Here is a 19,631-nt window from a genome sequence, read left to right on the forward strand (position 1 = left end):
TCCGACGACGCGAATTAACATAACGAAATCCGTGCAGAAGTGGATGTTGTTACGTCCGTGACACGGTATTCAAATGACGAACAGATTGTGGGTCAGCGTTGAATATTTTATGAGTTGTTTGGACGGCAAAGGTGAATTTATTACATAAACACCGCACACACACACACACACACACACACACACATACACACCCAACAGTTCGCGACATGATACTTGATGTTAACGTGATAAGATGGTTCGTTACGCGCTGGGAAAATTTACAACCCGCTCGGTTACAACGTCCCCGTGAAATAATAATTAAAGGATCGCACGGTGGACGATTCCGTTAATTATCTCTAACATTTGTAAATCCAATTTCATTCATTCCCTCCTCCCAATAAATATTTTCACGAGCAACGGTTCGCCGTTTCGTCGGAGGAAAGTGAAACTCAAAGGACAAAGAGCAATTACGTTTGATTATAATTTACTTTTGATCTTGTGCCGAGTGGTCCTCGCGCGATTCGCTTTAAACGATCCCATTAATTATCTGTAACGTTTATTAAATTCTCTGCTATTTATTTTCTCATTGAGTAAGTATCGCGGTGAAGTTTAATCTATTATTCCGTTACCGGAAAGTGAAACTCAGAGGATGAAGAGCAATCACGGTTTATTAAAATTTACTTTTGACTCCGCATCGAGCGGGCCCTTGTGCGGGAAATCAAATTTTGAATGGAGTTTGATAGTGCTCGCGAAGTTGATCGATCGGTTCGAGTTCCCACGTCAAATTCCCGACATCGTCGCGTTTAAATTGCAAAAATTTCGCTCGGTCAACGATCCTGCCGCCATTATAACGCCTATGTAATGCATAGACTCTATAAGCGAAAGTACACAGCAGAGGTGTGGCCGAGTTTCGCGTCCTTCTTCTCCGGAGCGTATAATTCTCAGGAATCTCAAATATGCCGAACAGTCTAATGACAACGATGGAAAGTCATCTTTCCAAGGAACGAGTTTAGTTCGCTGAATTTTCTGCCGCAACGGAATGAAATATTTAGAAAATACGAATGGTCTGATCAATAACCGACTCGTACTACTTACACTCTTAAAGCTACATCATCTGCACTATCATTTCTATTCTACCACCAAATCTCTCATTGCCTAATAGGAAATATAAATATCCATCGCCGATCAATACACGACGTTACCTTACTAGATATAAAAATAGAAATATTAAGAATTATACAAATTATAATTATATCAATATATCAACACTAAAACTACCAGATAGGTCGAAATCACTTATTCATGGTTTCTTCTCAATTATTATTACATTAAATTAAATCGAATTACTATCTAATTACTAATATTATTATATTATAAACAATGCTAATCTGCTGATAGCTAGATGAACTTGCAATAATAACTGTGCAATTCAATCAAATGATTTAATATTATATTGTTTCCATTTCGAGTATTTTTCTTTATGAAATCATGCGGCGTTCAACGTGTTATTTAGTTGGTACTACAATTCTTAAATGTTCAGTAAATAATTAGACAGTAGTGTAACGTAAGAATTGTGAATAATGTTCGACACATTAATTATCTCATAAGTTCTACTTATTCTCTTCTAATTTAGATGCTCCAGTCACCAGTCACCCTAGTGGCAGTCGACACGTTAAGTGTCGCTAATTATCTACGCCAGAAATTTACATGACTAACTGAAAACTCGTTTGTTTTTTATGGGGAAAAGGAGGGCTTGCACATATATATTATACACTCACCAATCTAAGATTTCGGATCCGACGTGTAAAATATTCATTTTTCAATTCTAACGTGCCTACCACTTACACGACTGTAGATCTTCTCCAAAATGACATTATAACGATTAACTTCTCTGTGTTTCTGATTGATTGTATATGTTGGCGTCACTGATATTTTAAGATCTTTCTTCTTAAATAACTCGCTTGTTTCCAATATATACTTATATATTATTCCACTTTGTACGACGGCTATGGTGTCATTGATTTTCATCCCGATCGATGTAATCGCTCCGTTGAATCCCAAAAGAAGGAAAGAATAGCGACGATCACGTTAGAATCATGCAACCTTATGCTTCTTATAAACATTTTGTACCATTGTTTTCTCTTTCTTCCTCTTCTTTTCCACGGTATTTCATTCACACGCGAATTTACAGGAAATATCCGAAACTGATCTGCATCGTTCCCCGTGCCCGGTCGAATCGGCTTCCGTTAATGGACTCCTCGGTCTTTTTTTCATTCGGTTTTGCATATTCAAGCAGCTTTACGCGCGAAGGAATGCTCGCGAAACGCGATTTTTAATTTAAAGCCCAGACACGCCGGGAGACGGATCCGAGACGCATTTCGTATTTCCCGCGTCGATTTCCACCCTGCAATCTTCTTTACACTCTCACCCCGGCCCCCTCCCCTTGGCATTCCTTGCCCCGCGAGTAGAATTGCTTCCATGGCCCGGGTTTCATCTTCCATTCCGCCATAGTCTCCCTACCGCTTCTTATTTCTTCCATACACGACGAATCTTCTCGTCCCGCCTCCCCCCCCTCGCTCGTCCCGCCGATATTCCCTGTGTCTTCTACCTTGCCGCACCTGAGGCTCCTTATTAACTTTTCATTCAGCTTTTCTCCGGCGAATCGATCCACGCGTCTCTACCAATAAAATAAGCATAAGTACCCTTTATCCGGCAAAGAGATTGACTAACGAGGACGGGTTAATCCTCGTTTCGCCGTGTTGCCCGACGAGTTTTGTCGCTAGTCGCTTTATGGGCGAACCGAATAATCTTGGCTTTGTATTCTGTTCTGTGAAGGAAACGCGAATGGATTCGCTGTGCATTGCGATCAATGATTCTCTCGTGTTTGCCTGGAATTATGGAAGCGGTTTAAGTCAACGTTTCAGAAGAAACTAAACATTTTCGGTTGAAATTCAAGAACATTTTAACCCTTTGCACTCCAGAGGCGCCTCTATCGCCAAATGATTCGGCACAGCGAAACTGTGAACTTTGATATTTAATATTAAACTTTGTAGTGCATCAGTGTACGAAATATTGAAAGAAAATAGTTCTCTTCCTCAATGCATGTGAGATTTCTCAATTCAATCTAAGAGAATGTCGTCTGTATTTCATTACAGAATATTGAATATTTCCGGTGAAAAGTTTCTGGAGTTCGAAGGGTTCAAGATTATTAACACTAGAACTACCGTACCAGTCAAAACGACTGGTTTCGATTGTTTTGTTTCACAATTATTGATATCTTAGAAGCATCGAATATTCGAAATGATTTTGAAAATGAATAGCTTTCACTTGAATACTACGAATGTCTGAAGAAACCGAAAATAATCTATTGTTAGGATTTTCATAGGGATTACATATCAGTCGTATTAAATTCTCGGTAGTTCCAGTGTTAACAAATTTGAACAGTGCAAACAAAGTTTATCAGTCATTTCGCGTCGCATTATTGCAAACTGCATTGAAACAAACAAAAATTACCTAGACCATAATTGGCACATGTCAACTATTCTTTCGCTAATCTGATATCTAAAACAGCAAATAATATTCGAACAGTAATTAGACACATTTCAGAAACCATTTCAAAGGAACTTCCCCCATTCACGGAAAGTACAAACAGAAAAACGCAGAAGGTCAAGACGAAATTTCCAAAGAACTCATTCAACATTCAAGTAAAACGAAGACGTTCCTTTCATCCGCGGGAATAATTCTTAAGTAAATAAGAAAAATACAATTTCGCGGGTATGCAGACTCGCGTAGCCGGCTCGCGTTCCCATCGAACGGGGCCAGTATCTTCGGAGGCGATTCGAATACCGCTCGGTATCTTTTGTCGCATGCCGGCGCTCGCAATCGAGTTATTCACAGTTCGAGGAGCAGAGATCTATAGTCACGGATAGCCTCTTTTCTCGGTCTTCGGCCGTAATCGGGTTTACGTAATCTCTGGTAATAAACGAATCCATTCCCCCCGTAAATAGATTTCGCCCGCGCCGCTCTTTCGTCCAGCGGCGCTTAACGCGTCGCCGATTCGACGATGAAAAGACGTCGGCCGCGCTGTATCGGCCGTTGCCCGTCCAGGTAACCGTCGGATAATCCTCTGTCAAAACACGGGATCATTGGTAATATTCGTTTCGGCCGTGCCGCCTCTCGCCGGGGACATTGTCGGCGATTTAATTAAAGAAGTGGTAACCCCGCGCCCGAGCAATTCCTCTCGGATTAGCTCCGACAAATCAGTCCCGTCGGCGGCCGAGTAGATTGGAATCGAGCTCTTTTTCTGATTCCGGCTTGACTCGCGAGCGTGCGCCGGGGCGTGTCGCTAATTCCATTAAAAGCCTTTCACGTTTCCATTCCTGGCCGGCTATATTGCGCCGATAGTTATTTCGGAACGGCCCCGAGGCCGCGCGTCATTCCAATTTTATGCATCCTTCGCTTCCCTGCGATCATCCTTCCGCCTCTAGTTACCTAATCCTTGGCCCTCGCGGAAATCGAGGACACTGCTTCCGTAATTCCGTCGGATCTTCCGAAGTCGCGCCATTTTTCCCCTAGACGCTGCGTATCGTACGAGAGCGGAGAGTCGGCGAACGTCGAGCTTGTCGCTTAACACTTCGGGGCGTATGATTTTTACGCTGAAGTTATTAGACAGGTCAGAATCAGACGCTTTTGATGTCTTCTTGAATTTTTAACTCTTTGGATTCTGACGCTGTTTATTAGAAGCATTCGACGCTTTCCGATCAGACGGACGACACTATTTAAAAGGAACTAGTGAGAAAACACGTAAATTAACCCTTTGCATTCCAGAATATTTATTTCAACAAATATTCATTATTTTCTGATGAAATATCAATGATATGTTTTACAACTAACATAAAGAAATACCTTGCATAAATTAAGTAACAGAACTATTTTATTTCGATGTTCCATGTGTTGATGCATTATATAAAAATTTGATATTGAAGTCTAAATTTTATCATTTCCATGAGTCAAATCAAATGGCGACTGAAAGGCGCCTCTCGAGTGCAAAGGGCTAAGAAATAACGCTGTTTTATAGAAATATTTCACATATTGGTGCATTATATAAGAGTTAAGAACAACACTTTACAACTTTGTTTTATCAAATCAAAGGTTGCATCAAATGTTACTCTTAGGTTCATCAAAGAAATTAGTTTTATCATCACGTAGACTGGCTTCTAAATCAATTCAAGTCTCCACAGATGCGCTCTGCAGATTTCATAGACGATATTCCAAAGAATCTTCCACGAAGGTTTAAACTGCACGACTATCAACACCAACTTTCCTAGATAAGTAAAAATATCTCTCGCCACGGATAAAAAGCTAATCAAAGGACGAACCAGTTTTCAACTCAGCTAATCCCAAAGAGTTAATTCCGTTAGAAACCTGCCGCGACTCCATTTCCGGCGGCCATATTGCGACGGTTACATCGGAACGAATCCTCGTGATCGCTATTTTATGCATTCCTCGTTCTCATGCAAATACCCCGGCATTTTGAAGTATCTAATTTTTATTCCTCGCAAAAAGCAAGGACAATGGTCTTGTAATCGCGTAAGCCGTTCAAGAGGTCGGCGCCATTTTTTCCCTAGACACTCTGCTGCGCGGCTCCCCTCCATTCTTCTTACGGAATCGTTAGTGAAAGTCGAGCGTGTCGAGTGGCACCGTGAACTTTATTATTAGTGCACGTTAATTCGTGTATAATAAGCCCATTAGGGTCTCTTCTTATTCGGGCAGCTTCAAGCTGGCGCTCGGCTTCCTCCAAATCTCTCGTTTATTCGCTCTCCCTTTATCTCTCCCTTACTCCCTCGTTTCCTCTCTTCCTCTCCCCTTCTCCCTCATCCCTTCGCTCTCTCGCTCTTTCTCTCTCTTTCCCCTCGTTTTTCGCGGGACTTTGAATGGCGTTTATTAGGGCCACGACTCTACATCGAGAGCCACTTCGAAGCTAGCAACATCGCAGCGGGATCATTAAATGAGAAAAATTACTGCAGCCCGACGAACTTCCGTCAGCCAACTTTTTTCCCTACCCCCACCCCTTCTTCCCCTCGCTGGTTCTGTATACCTCCCTCTCTCTCTCTCTCTCCCTAGCCTCGATCCCAATTTTTGTTTCGCTTTCGCAGCCAGACCCGGAGTCCCGGTTTTTCCGAAAGTTTGAATAATCACGCGATGACTCGACGAATGCGTTAAACGGAGAGCCAATATCTCGTTACGGACACGCTCCCTTGCTCGTCGATCGCCAGTTTCAGCCGATCTTTAACCCCTTGACTTATAATATCGTGGCGAACGCTTCGAATATCGTCTAACAGTTGTAAATGGCATCCAGTTATTTTGAGTTCGAATGAATATTCATTTTTCTTATTGATAGTTTGTATAGTTTAGAGTGAATCTACGGAATTTTCTTTTACTATTTCATTGTTAACAATAGGACTTAACGCTAGGTTTACGGAACCCGTCAATTTGACGGACACTGAATTTACAAAACATTATTTAGTAATAGTTGAAGTAGACCTTGACTCGAGCAATTACGCGATACTCTAGTTTTGAAGCTTAGTCTTCGCGATTTCTACAGTCGAACGTGTAGTTTTCGAAGAACAATAGAATAAAGTGTAGAATAAACGTCAGTAAATCTAGTATTAATTGTGCTTGGTCGCTCTTGCTTTATCTTGCTCTGCATACTCTCTCTCTCTCACGTACACACTTTCCCGAAAGAAACACACATACTCTTCGCCCGATTTCCAAAACTAAAACATCGTTTGACGCATCGTCCCAAACACTTCACGCGGTTTCACACCGCACTTACACATTCACACAACGCATATACTCTACCGTACAGAAGGTCGGAGTGCGATCGATGATGAGTGCTTTTATATAGACGAGGTTTTTGACGACAACCAAATAAATCCTTATCGATCAATTAAATCCTCATATTTTTTACTGGCCGAGCCGCGAGCTGAGGTAAAGCCGCTTGCCCCTCTTCACTTTTGAGCCACTGTACATATTATAAGGATTTATTTGGTCAATAATTTATTTCGTCGTCAGCAGAAAGTTCGTCTCGATACAAGCGCTCATCAACTGTCCTTGCACCTTCCCTTCTGTTTTCGTCGTTCGTTCAAAAACAACGCAGCATCGCAGAGCAGTCTCCCTCCTCGAATACACAACACACACACGCACACACGCACACATCCTTATAATACGCACGTCGCACATTCTCTTACAATATATTGTGTGATGAATGGTTTGTCGTGCGTGTGCGCGGACGACCAGGTCATGTTGCGCCATTATGTTTGGAAAAGAGTGTGACTGCGTTTGGAAAATCTCGAGTGGCTGAAAGAATACGAGGAAGAGTATCTGGAACCGAGCGACTGGGCCGTGAAAAGCGTGTACGTGACTGCGTGAATTTTGACTATGGACGTGTAGGAAGGAAACCGATTCAGGGCGTTGGGGATTCGGAGGATGTATTTTGGGGAGCGCGAAAGAAGTGACACAGTCTACGGTTTCTCAATCTAATCTTTCAATTTCTAAATGTGCAATGAATAATGCCGGTTGGTCGGCGTACAATATATATCTCTCCGCTAGTGGCGGCGGAGTGACGGACGCGTGGGTAGCATTGGTTTTTCCCAAAAATTGGGAAGCCCTACTTCCCCGCCAGCGGTCCGTCGGTTGGTTCCGTTAGCCGGAGACTCGGAAATTTCTAACGACCATAGCAGCAGTAGCCCCAAGGATCGCCTCGACTTTAAATTACATGCAGGTATAAAATTCGTAGCTATTGCCTACCTTGGGCTCAATCCACGGATTAACTAAAAACGACAAGCAATGGGTCCCTGGGCTTTATTGTGCTACGGCAGGCTCGCACCACGGTTTTTTATATCTAAATGCCTACAGACGAAAGATGCGAGTGAGAAGGGTGTAAGGGTGAGAAACACAGAGCGAATGAGGGTGTGCGTTAAAAGCGAATGGGAATGCGTGGCCGGGAGATAGCGGAGACATTTTGCGACATTATTCGAGCGAGACTTTTTGGGCGAAATTTCGCGTAATCGAGCGTGTAGTGCTCTGTAAAGATCTTGCGACTTGTACGGGATGTATCCTACAACATTGAGGACTCGTGCAGGATAATTCCTACAATATTGCATCCCCATTTTTATCAACTCCACCGACAACAATCTCGCAGTGTCTCTCAACGAGACCGGTTCACGCAATTCCAGCGTGCTCAGACGAGGATCGTCGATTCTAAACGCTCGCGAGCGCGTCGATCGCCGTCCCGCGCGTCATTGGGTATTAAAAGCTGCGCTTAAGCGAATTTCGACGACGCACACCGGCCGGCACGCGCATGCAAAATTCAATATTTCAATTTCCGACAAATAGCCCCGGCCCGTGGCCGCGCGGGCGCGCGGCTTCATCCACTTATTCAGCGTCCGATAAATTTTCAATATTCAAACACCGTTACGCTGCGACAGAGCAAGAGAGATTAGAGGATCGAACCGAGAGAGAAAGAGGAAAGGGGGCGGGCAGTTAGGGGGCGGCTGGTCGCGTTCGCTTATTCGTCGAGAGATTTTCGTTCGTTTACACGTGCGACCGGCTGCATTAATACGGAAACGCGTCGCTTTGCATTTCAAACGTTGCTTACAGGACCGCCGACCAAGCGTCGCGTAATCGACAAGAAGCAGCTCATTTTAATTGGAGAACCAGGTCCGATCGTCCCTTTGATCGCCGCGGAACGGGATCGAGACGCGGCTCGATCGTGAATTCACCCTTGGCACTCCGGGTCGTTGTGATCAGCGACTGCGACTAATTTTTATAGCATTCCTAGCGAAAATTAGGAATTTAACATCACTTCTGAACGTTATTTAGATTTCAGTTGACTTATACATCGATTTAGGAATTATTGATCAGCTTCCGCAATAATCTCAAACAGGTATCTGCGCCTTTTCAATAATACTAAGAGAAGATATGAATATGACCCATGTGGAATGGGTCGTTTTAACCCATCTAGTTCTAGTGTTAAAATCGACATTACGCACAAGGATAAATACGAATAGTGAACCGTTTCGCGATTTAGGATTCACCTGTCGCATGCGCCAATTATAAAACTAGACTAAGCCATATATCCCTCTGCTCTAGTTTACTTCAAAACAATACAAAGTAACTGATAAACTCATTTCCATTTCGAGTTAGTCCACTTTCATAATTACCAGCACGTATATTCGCCGGCTCGCCTGTCGATGACTCGCCACTTCCACTTCGGAATCCAACAGTTAGCTAACCGCTTCCAACACTCTCCCAAAATAACGAAGTTCGCGCCCTCCCGACCTGTCTGCCGGCACAAAACAACCTTCCCTCCACCTTCCTTCCTCCATCATCCGAAAGCATCCCACGCATCCGTATCCCGGCCGCAAGGATGCATTCCCGCGAAACAAACTCCCCGCAGCGATTAAAAGTGAGAGTAAAAGGTACACACGAGCCGCGGGGAGCGTCGGAGAGAGTCGACCTTGAGAACATTCGATTCATTACGATCGACGTCCAGTCAATTTAACTTCGCCGGTCGCGCTCCGCTCCTTTCCCGATCGGCGGCGAACTAATCCCGCTCCCAGCGGCTGATAAACACGCTTTGACCCGGCCCAAGGTGCAGCCTCGAGTGACCCAGGACCGGTTGTTAACACTGTGCCGTCCGGTGACACCACGTTGGTGTCTCGCGGAAATAATCGAACAAATATCAGTGACACCACATTGGTGTCGTGTGCGAAGCTACCGAAACTGCGAAAATCGAGGGACAGGATTGAGAACTATTGAGATTAGTAAAACTTGACGTTCGATGATCTGCCGAAAACGTTGAAGAAACCAAGGCGAAATGATCCAAACGAGTTCTACCGGCGCCAAACAGAAGATTCCCGATTACGCGCGCGGATGTCATAGCGTTAACATTTTACCAACCGACAGCCTATTAATCAGTTGCCATAGCGATAGACAGTTATTATTGTATGAACATTAATGTGGGATGAATGGTTAATTATGCGTGCGTGCGTAAGAGCGACCAGGTCGTATTGCGACGGATCGTCGCCGGGATGTTTGGAGAATAGTGTGACAGCGTTTAGAAAATCTTGAGCGGCCGAAAGAAGAGGCCGCGAGAAAAGCGTGTACGTGACTGCATGAATTTTGACTATGGACGAAAGATGCTATGCGAGAAGGGTGCCAAGGGTATGAAAGACAGAGCGAACGGGGGTGTGCGTTTAAACCGAAACAGAGCCGAGCGGCAGGGTGAATCTGTGGCCGAGCGGCCGGTCGGTAAAGTGTTAATACTTGAAAGAACACCGGGGAGCAGCTCGTTGCTCGCGGAATTCGCCAGTGGCCCGGGACCAGTGCTGACCTAGAAATATCGTTGGGTCAGCGATAGCGCCCGCACAGGAGCCGAGACGATAACAAAGCTCTCCCCAGTTGAATCGCCGCGGAATCCTTTGAGATATACGCGACCCCCGCGCGCCGTACGAACACGCTCGAGTTTTCCTAGCGGACAGATTCCCGCGAATATCTCCTGGCTCGCGCCCCCGTGGCCACTCGACCTTTTCGACGTTATCGATCCTCATTGTCAGCGCCGCAGGATGCGAACCGGATCATTATGCGCGGGAAAAGAAGCTTTGCCGGCGCCTCGCTATTCTTATTTTCGGGACACCGTGTCGTCCCTCGCTTCCTCCGCTCCCAGCCTAGCCCGGCCTGACCGGGAACCTTGTAAACGAGCCGACTCCGGAATCATTTGCTTCACAAATCTACTCGTTACGTGCCGCGGCAGACTCGGCCGGACGAATTAATCGGGTGACACGGTGACGCGGGTCAGCGAGTTCTCGACCGGGTCGTGGTTCAGCCTAATGCGTCGCGGGGAGAGGATTTTGATTTCCGCGGGAACGACGAAGGGTTAGCGGATTTTACGGATGCTTTGGTTTTGTTGGGGATTTTGTTGATTTTTGTGGGGATTTTTAATTAGTTCTGTGGGATAGGTGGACGTGGTGGATGATCATTAAATCTTTGCGTTAGGAAGTTTTTTTTTTTGGAAATATTTTAACATTTTCTGATGGGATGGAGATGATATTTTGTGAGACCGACTCGAAGAGAGATCGTATAATTAGGAACGTAGCTGCTTCATTTGAATATTTCTCAAATTGATGCATTAATCGAGGTATAATGTTAAATATCAAATTTTCGTTGGAGATAGAGATGATATTTTGTGAAACTGACTCGAAGAGAAATACATTAAGGAACACAGATATTTTATTTGAATATTTCTCAAATTGATGCATTAATCGAGATATAATGTTAAATATCAAATTTTCGTTGGAGATAGAGATGATATTTTGTGAAACTGACTCGAAGAGAAATACATTAAGGAACATAGATATTTTATTTGAATATTTCTCAAATTGATGCATTAATCGAGATATAATGTTAAATATCAAATTTTCGTTGGAGATAGAGATGATATTTTGTGAAACTGACTCGAAGAGAAATACATTAAGGAACATAGATATTTTATTTGAATATTTCTCAAATTGATGCATTAATCGAGATATAATGTTAAATATCAAATTTTCATTGAAGATAGAGATGATATTTTGTGAGACTGACTCGAAGAGAGATCGTACAATTATGAACAAAGCTATTTTATTTGAATATTTCTTAAAATAATGCATTAATCGAGGTATAATGTTAAATATCAAATTTTAGTTTTACTGTATGAAATCGAGTGAGAGTCGCTTCTCAAGTGCAATGGGTTAATTTCTAACTAACTGGAAGCACTGCGAGTTTACTTACTAAGAAATAGTGTAACATAGATAACAGTAAGGAAGTTCATAGAAGCGAGGGAAGATACTTAACGCGTTGGTTGTAAATATTACAACTATAACAGTATAGAATCGTTATCAAGCAATTGAGAACTGTGTCAACTTCCTCAAAATTTCTGAAAATTCTCGAGATCCGTGGAAGGTGCTTCAAGTAAACAACGGTTCAATAGTAATGATCCTTAGTTTCCTATACTTCGACAGTAAAGAAAGTACGAAAAGAGAGTAAACAATTGGAGACGGAGAAAGTATCAGCTAGTCGATCAAGGCAACGTTGATTCTATCATTAACGTTCGCGTTAATTGTTTACTCTCTTTTCGTATTTCCTTTATTATCGAAGTATAGGAAACTAAGGATCATTACTATTGAACCGTTGTCGCGTGTAAGCACGTTCGTCCTAACGTTAATGATAAAATCAGCATTGCCTTGATCGACTAGCTAATACTTTCTCCATCTCCAACTGTTTATTCTCTTCCCGTACTTTCTTTATTATCGAAGTATAGGAAATTAAGGATCATTACTATTGAACCATTGTCGCGTATAAGCATGTTAGCGCGAACGTTCGCGCGAGAAGGGGTAAAAACGGAAAGGAACTGTCCCTTCCTTTTTTCATTTGTCATCAGGAGCTCGACTCGAGGCTGCTCTTAAATAACTTGGCGAGCCGGTGCGCCGCGGGAAAGGTGAAGCCAGCTTACCGAAAGGATAATGGAGAAAGGTGAAGAGACCGATGTCGAGAGAGAAGGAAACTATTACGGGACAAAGGGCGCGCGGAGTGGCGGGCCGGCGCCTTAAATGTGAGAAATGGCGGCACGGAACGCGAGTGTCGAGCGCGCGATAATCTCGATGAAATTTTTGGCGAACAAAGACGGGTCCCGCTCCGAGAGGGAATTAATTAACGGAAGAACGCCCCGAGAATAATCGTGCGTCGCGCGCCGCTAGTCGATGTAAAAAAATATTCGACGGTACCCTCGGTATCATTCGAAGGGAAACTTAAACGGTAAAAAAAAAGCGGCCGGGCGAACGTGGAAAGAGAGAGAGAGAGAGAGAGAGGAGGAACAGAAGGAGGGGAACGGTATTTAATTATTTCCCTTGCGGGGGAGAACAGCGAGGAAATTTCAATAAATTTGAATCGCAAACTTACAAATTAAATTCGGCCGGAGTTCGTACGGTGTCTATAAATATTGTTCGGGAATTTTCGGCCCGTAGTTTTTTCCAGTTAGAACGTTCCGCGCGAAACGGAAACCGATTAACGATACGTTGGAGGAAACTTCATCCGCCGGTTGAAATATTGCTTTCTAAAAGCAATACTGTTTCTGAAACCTATACACCGCGCGAAAACTTTCTCTATTATTTCGTTTGCCGTATTTAACGCCGCGCGCCTCGCCGCTTCGTGGCTCGCGATCATTTCTGATGAGATACGAGTCCGATAACGTTACTACCGGCGAGTATTACTTCATCGAGGAATTCGATAATCATTTTAGCCGAATATCGATGGATATTCGAGGCGAGTTTACGATGTATTCTTTAGAATGATCGTTTCATCTTTCGCTGTAGGGTTTGTCGCGACGTGAAAGTATTCGCGGCGCGAACGATATGATGCTCGTCTGTGCGAAGTTCATTGCTATGGATGATCTTTAGGTTAGCAGATGAAGGCGGGACTTCTCTTGTCAATGACGAGTGACAGGAGTGATGGAGATTTAATTTAGCAATCAACGTTGTTCGTTAACGACGGATCGAAGTAAACTATTTTGCTATTTTCGTGTATTTCTTCCAAATTGATAGTCAAATATTGCACGAAGTTAGCAGCAAAAGTTGTAAATTGAGCTTGGTAGCAAAAGCTGTTTGTAAATTGAGCTTGTTAGCAGAAGTTGTGAATTAAGTTTAGTAGCCAAAGTTGTTTTTATTGTAAAATCAATGTTGTTCATCGGCCACGGAAGCTTGCCAATGACGAGTGACAGTCGCGAGGAAGATTTAATTTAGCAATCAATGTTGTTCGTTATCCATGGATCAAAGCAAACTATTTTGCTATTTTCTTGTATTTCTTCCAAATTGTCGATAGTCAATTATTGCACAAATTTAGTAACAAAGTTGTAAATTGAGTTTAGTAGCAAAAGCTGTTGTAAATTGAGGTTGGTAGCAGAAATTGTTGTAAATTGATCTTAGCAGCAAAAGCTGTTGTAATTGTAAAATCAATATTGTTTATCGCCCACGGAAAATTGATTGAGAGACGTTTAGAAGGGTGAATTTACTTGGTAAACGTTGAGAACGTCGATAATAAATAGTCTCTCACCTTTCCCCGTGTTCGATAAGTATAATCAGTATATTTCATTAAATTGCTCGAACCATCTTCGCCAACCGTTTCCCTCGCGATTATACGGGTGACGGTTTAAAAGGAAAAAAGAGAAGTTGTTTCCAGTTTATTAATTATTATCGAGAGCTCGTCGACTGCGCGCATTTAGCTCCGCGAAATTCGCCGAGCTTTGCGCCGCGCGCTGAATGCTTCACGAGACTTTCATGAAATCAGCAAAATTGTGCGACTGCAAACATCTGTGACACTCGGCGCTCGGTCATCGTATTTGTCCATCGAGTTTATTTCCGGGTGAACTCGGTAATTTATTCTCGTGCGCTTTCCAATTACAACGTTCCTCCCCCGTCGCGCAAAAATTCTCGCGCTTCTTTGTGCCACTTTTAAATGCTGCACGAAATATTCTTTCCGCGCGGGGAAACTCGCGGAGGGTAGTACACTCGAAACGTAGTTTGCTTCGTTCGCGAGAAAATTCGCTCGAAATTCCTCTGATAAGAACCGAACCGATACGTCGGATCCTCGCGTGCGATTTTTACCTTCTCGCTTGAATTTTATGTTAACGGTAGATTCACGGAACCAATTTGACGGGCGTTGAATTTTTTCAACATTCTTCAGCAACAGTTTCACGCGTTAACCCTTTGCACTCTAGAGGTGACTCAGTCACCATTTGATTCGATATAACATAATTACAAAGTGTTATATATAATATTAACCCTTAGCACTCCAGGTTGTTTTGTAATCAGCAACTGCAACTAATTTTTATAGTATTCCCAGCGAAAATTAGAAATATAACATTTCTTCCATCTTTTATTTTCCTTAGTACAAAATTTTGATGTGTAGAAAGTCTAATAATTTTAGGGTAGTTTCTTGAAGTTTCATTAAAATATTTAATATTAGAACTGCTGCAATATTGGAGCCTACAGAGTTCGAAGGATTAACTTTCGTATAATGCATCAATATGCGAGATATTTCTATAAAACAGTTTTGTTTCTTAATTTATGTTTTCTCATTAGTTCGTTTCAAATGTGATATACGTCTCATAGCAAAGTGTCGAATGTTTCTAGTGAAAAGCTCCTAAGTACAAAGGGTTAACCATGTTATTCATCAATGACTTCTGACTTACTTGAATATCATAACATGCAAGACAACCGATGTCGAATGATTAACCCCTTGACGTACTATTTATTTTCGCTGCCAAGCTCGCGTAACATTTGACTATCGGCAATTTAGAAAAGTAGCAAAATTTCTACTCCAAGCGGAAGTTTCATTCGAAGATAATACATTGATAATAGCGAAGTAGTTATGTGCTTTGATCCGTGAAAGATAATATATTGATAATAGCGAAGTAGTTATGTGCTTTGATCCGTGAAAGATAATATATTGATAATAGCGAAGTAGTTATGTGCTTTGATCCGTGGACAATGAACAACATTGACTGTCAAATTAGTCTAGAAATCTTCATCGCGAGTCTCACTCGTCATTGTACAGCAAGGGGTTTAACAATTCCTACCTATTCCCGTTCGTTTCCTTTGAGAAAATATTCTAGACTTCCAACGGACTTCGAACCGCGCGGTATCACATTGGAAATAAAGGATCTGAGCGCATCAGGAGTTCGGATATCATATCACCGTGATATTAAGGCGTACGAGCCGTTTGATTGCCGACATTAATGTCACGGCATTCCGCGTGTTTCACGTTATTGCGGGATCGGTGTGTATCGGGCCACTGAGCCAGAAGGGAAACGTATACTTTCCCGAGAGTTGGCAATCTTAAGAATGTAATGCTAGCAGCTATACATAATCAAAAATGGAACAAAGGGGCTGCTCCACTTTCGACCAATTGTCCAGAGTTTGAAAGAAAGTGACGTAGAAAATCAGGCCGTAATACAATCGCCCAATGAAGAATGCGAAGAGGTTTTGTGTTTAGAAGGAAAAGGAGGAAATATATATGCCTCTCCGATTTTCAGCGTTTTCTTTGTTACCCGAGAGCTCGCCTAACGGTTTCTTTATATTTGTTAATCGACGTCGAGAACTATTCGCGAGTACCGTTTGCTTTCACGCGAAGTACTTTCTATCCGGCTGCGTTTCTATTATATAATGTATTATGTATTATATATTACGTGTATAATATATATATATATATAGATGTTTTTACACGATGTCGATTTCATACAAACGTCATATACGTTTCCGTGGCATTCTACGCTGCAGTGGCCGTACCTTTCTTATCTCGCTGCCATTCTATTGCATCGTGTACGATCCACCTTAACGATATCAGCAACGTACAGCACACTTCGATGTTGTTCACAGACACCGCATTATATTTCCAACGGAAACGACTTTTATGCTTTTAACAGGTCTCATTTCACGGCGGCTTATGTGCGCTGTAGGATTATATGGCGCGGCCGAACTATCGCGCGTCGCAATGATTGAATTTTAAGTAAGAAAAAGGCCTTGCTGGTGAAATACGCGAGAGGAACGTATAAAGTATGTATTGTGTAAAATATTTGCATCGTTTCGTTCGTTCGTAGAATTATTCGAGTCGACGTTTAGTTGTACGAGTTATGAATACATGAAGGTACGAGCATTTATCGAACAATTTGCGGGAAATAAATAATAATTGACGTATTGATTGTTGCGTTAGATGGATATAGTATAAGCGTTGCGAACAAGAAGTCGCGTGTTACTCTTACATGATAACCTCCCAGCTACTGGTAAGGAGACATTTCTAACGGCGCCTGATTTTCGTTACGCGTTACCTTCTTGTGATAATTTATTATTAAACAATCAATATTTAATTATTTATTATCATTGACAAGAGATATGATGCATTGGACATTTTATGGGATTTAGTGTTCGGTGGTACGAAAATTTGCGGTTTAGACTGGTAGCGACATCCGTGGCGAAACGTTAAAACTGGTAGACAATTGTTACCGACGTAGAAATTCACTAGGAAAGATAGTGGCAAAACGCTCAAACTGATAAACACTTGTTACCGATGCAGAAATTCACCAGGAAAAGACAGTAGCGCCATCTGTGTAAAATTTTTCGAACTGACCGACAATTGTTACCGATTTTTGAGTACAGTTTAATTATTTGATCATAGATAGCGCCACCGTCGTTAGGAGTGAGTTTCCACGTCGGTAACAATGGTCTACCAGTTTGAGCGTTTTGCCGCCGATGGCGCCACCATTCAAAAATCAAGATTTTCGGAAGCAGATAAATCGTGCCGCCATTTGCACTGTGTCTTATGAGAATATCGGCGAGAATCATTCGCGCCGTACATATTAAACATCATGATTCAATAATAATATAATGAACAACAGTTTCCTCGGTATATTAATAGATTCCTTATCAACATCATAATATTCCGAAGATTTTCATGACTAATCTTTAGTCGCAGTTCCTACGGAATCTAATCTCATCGAAGTACCCCCTCAAAACCAGCGCAGATTTGATAGGAATAATGAGAGAACAGAGTCGATTTCGATAAAAATTCTATAAATATATGTTTATTTGACAGATAAGAAATATAGAAAACCGAATTCAGACTAGCCTAAGTAGAATTGCTAGGAGTATCACGGGACCTCCGACGATCGCGTGCAAGGAGGCTGCAACACAGACGGAAAGCGATCGTTTAAAAAGTCAGTTCACGAAACCGAATTGCGATGGTACAATTAATTCTATTTAACCTTTGCTGCAGTCCGGTTCTCCTAGTTTGCAAAGGCACTCGCCTCGCCTGCATTCGAGCAGCCTGTCGTCGTGACTCTTGCAGTCGTAATCATTCTTACAGGAGTTGTACATGTCTGAAAGGAACCATGACAACGAGATTAAAAAAATGCCCATCGATGCGACAGCTGAAATGCAGCTCTTACATCGCGTCTGTTCACATTTTCCCGTCTGGTTAACAAAATGGTAATTCGAGAGGCACCGGCAAAGTTCGTCGATGCACATTGCCCGACCTAGCGCATCCTGACAGTCGTCTTCCCTTTGACAACGATCGCCCTCCTTTGTCGGCCCTGCAACGTCCGGTTCATTACGTAATCGACATTTTCTTGCATCAGACCTAACAGACACCCTAACCATTCGCCACTCACTGCTAATGCAATTCGACGAGTTCCTGTTGTCCAAAACATAGGTGTCCTGGCAGGCGCATTTCCCTTGTCTACACCTGGCGTTAGTCATCGATCCGCAGCTATTGTTATCGGCACAAGGCGCCCCCTCGGCTGAATCGGGGAAACGAACGAAGTGGTTTGAGTCATCTCAATAGCTACCATGATGATAACATCACTAATAAGAGAATTCGAATGTCCCTTTGATGGGTGGAATTATCTCCAAAAATGGTAAAAATCCAATAACGAAAGACTGTTGTATCATTTTCTTCCCCAGATCTATCACTGATAAGAGAATCATTCTAATGTCCCTCTGATGCATAGAATAATATCCAAAAATGGTAAAAATCCAATATTCAAAGACTGTTGTATCATTTTCTTCCCCAGATCTATCACTAATAAGAGAATCATTCGAATGTCTTAACACTTTGACTGCCAAGTATACACTCATCGAAACTCCTACGCAATCAAAGCAATTTCTTTAATAACGCTGAAACTAAGAAGTCAATATTCTTCGTAACGATTGCTCTACTATCTTTCTAGTATCTCACATCTAACAGAATTCAGTTTGTTCGTTTCATCACCGAGAAAATTAATGTTTAAGTTTATGTGAATCATGGTGTCATCCGAATTCGGGTGACATGGCAGCCAAAGTGTTAATGCACAGAATAATCAAAAATGGTAAAAATTCAATACCGAAAGACTGTGTATCATTTTCTTCCCCAGATCTATCACTAAGAAGAGAATCATTCCCTTAATGCACAGAACAATCAAAAATGGTAAAAATTCAATAGCGAAAGACTGTATCATTTTCTTCCCCAGATCTATCACTAATAAGAGAATCATTCGAATGTCCCTTAATGCATAGAATAATAAAAAATGGTAAAAATTCAATAGCGAAAGACTGTGTATCATCTTCATCAAGACATGAATTTTTACTCTAATAAATACACTCACTCGGGATGCACATGGCTTTGTCAAGAGTAGGCGAATAATAGGTCTCGCAGACGCAAGTCGTCTGCCCCCAGCAGAACGCATGGGGAATGCAGTTGCGGTCCCTCACGCACCGTTCCCCGAACTTCGCAGTGCCGACTCCCAGATTGACATCTGAAAAAAGTTCACAGTTCTACACAAATCCAGCCTCGATTCGTTTGCCGTCTCGAAAGACACTTGAGGAGGCTGTTCAACCTTGCCCGAGACACTCGAACAGTCCAAAAGCCGCGCACAGTAGAACGGCGACGAAACTGTGGCTCTTCATCGCGGATGCAACGAACTCACGGGTACCTTTCGTTACGACTGCGATCTCCGCGCGATATGGAATCGTGGAACGATTGCGGAAGACTTGTAGCGTAGATAGCGGTGCACGCCCTGCCCACGA

The 19,631-nt window shown here is 42.6% G+C and overlaps 1 protein-coding gene across 1 annotated transcript; it reads right to left on the reverse strand.

Moving 5' to 3' along the window:
• Window positions 1-17,651: 17,651 nt before the first annotated feature.
• Window positions 17,652-19,607, reverse strand: LOC116432694 (uncharacterized). The gene is made up of 6 exons (XM_031989932.2): window positions 19,442-19,607; window positions 19,211-19,360; window positions 18,239-18,367; window positions 18,017-18,160; window positions 17,834-17,947; window positions 17,652-17,752 (listed from the first exon to the last, which is right to left on the reverse strand). The coding sequence occupies exons 1-6, from the start codon at window positions 19,509-19,511 to the stop codon at window positions 17,688-17,690; spliced, it is 672 nt and encodes a 223-aa protein (XP_031845792.1). The 5' UTR covers window positions 19,512-19,607; the 3' UTR covers window positions 17,652-17,687.
• Between the last annotated feature and the right edge of the window lie 24 nt (window positions 19,608-19,631).

Source organism: Nomia melanderi, chromosome 1, assembly GCF_051020985.1.
Source record: "Nomia melanderi isolate GNS246 chromosome 1, iyNomMela1, whole genome shotgun sequence".
NCBI lineage: Eukaryota > Metazoa > Arthropoda > Insecta > Hymenoptera > Halictidae > Nomia > Nomia melanderi.

Bases quoted from the DNA above. Each gene is read 5' to 3' on its own strand.
- LOC116432694 (XM_031989932.2), bottom strand. From the start codon at position 19,511: ATGAAGAGCCACAGTTTCGTCGCCGTTCTACTGTGCGCGGCTTTTGGA. The intron at 18,368-19,210 runs GTGAGTGTATTT...TCCCCGATTCAG, and splicing joins CAAAGCCATGTGCATCCCGA to CCGAGGGGGCGCCTTGTGCC. The intron at 17,948-18,016 runs GTAAGAGCTGCA...GGTTCCTTTCAG, and splicing joins AAAATGTGAACAGACGCGAT to ACATGTACAACTCCTGTAAG.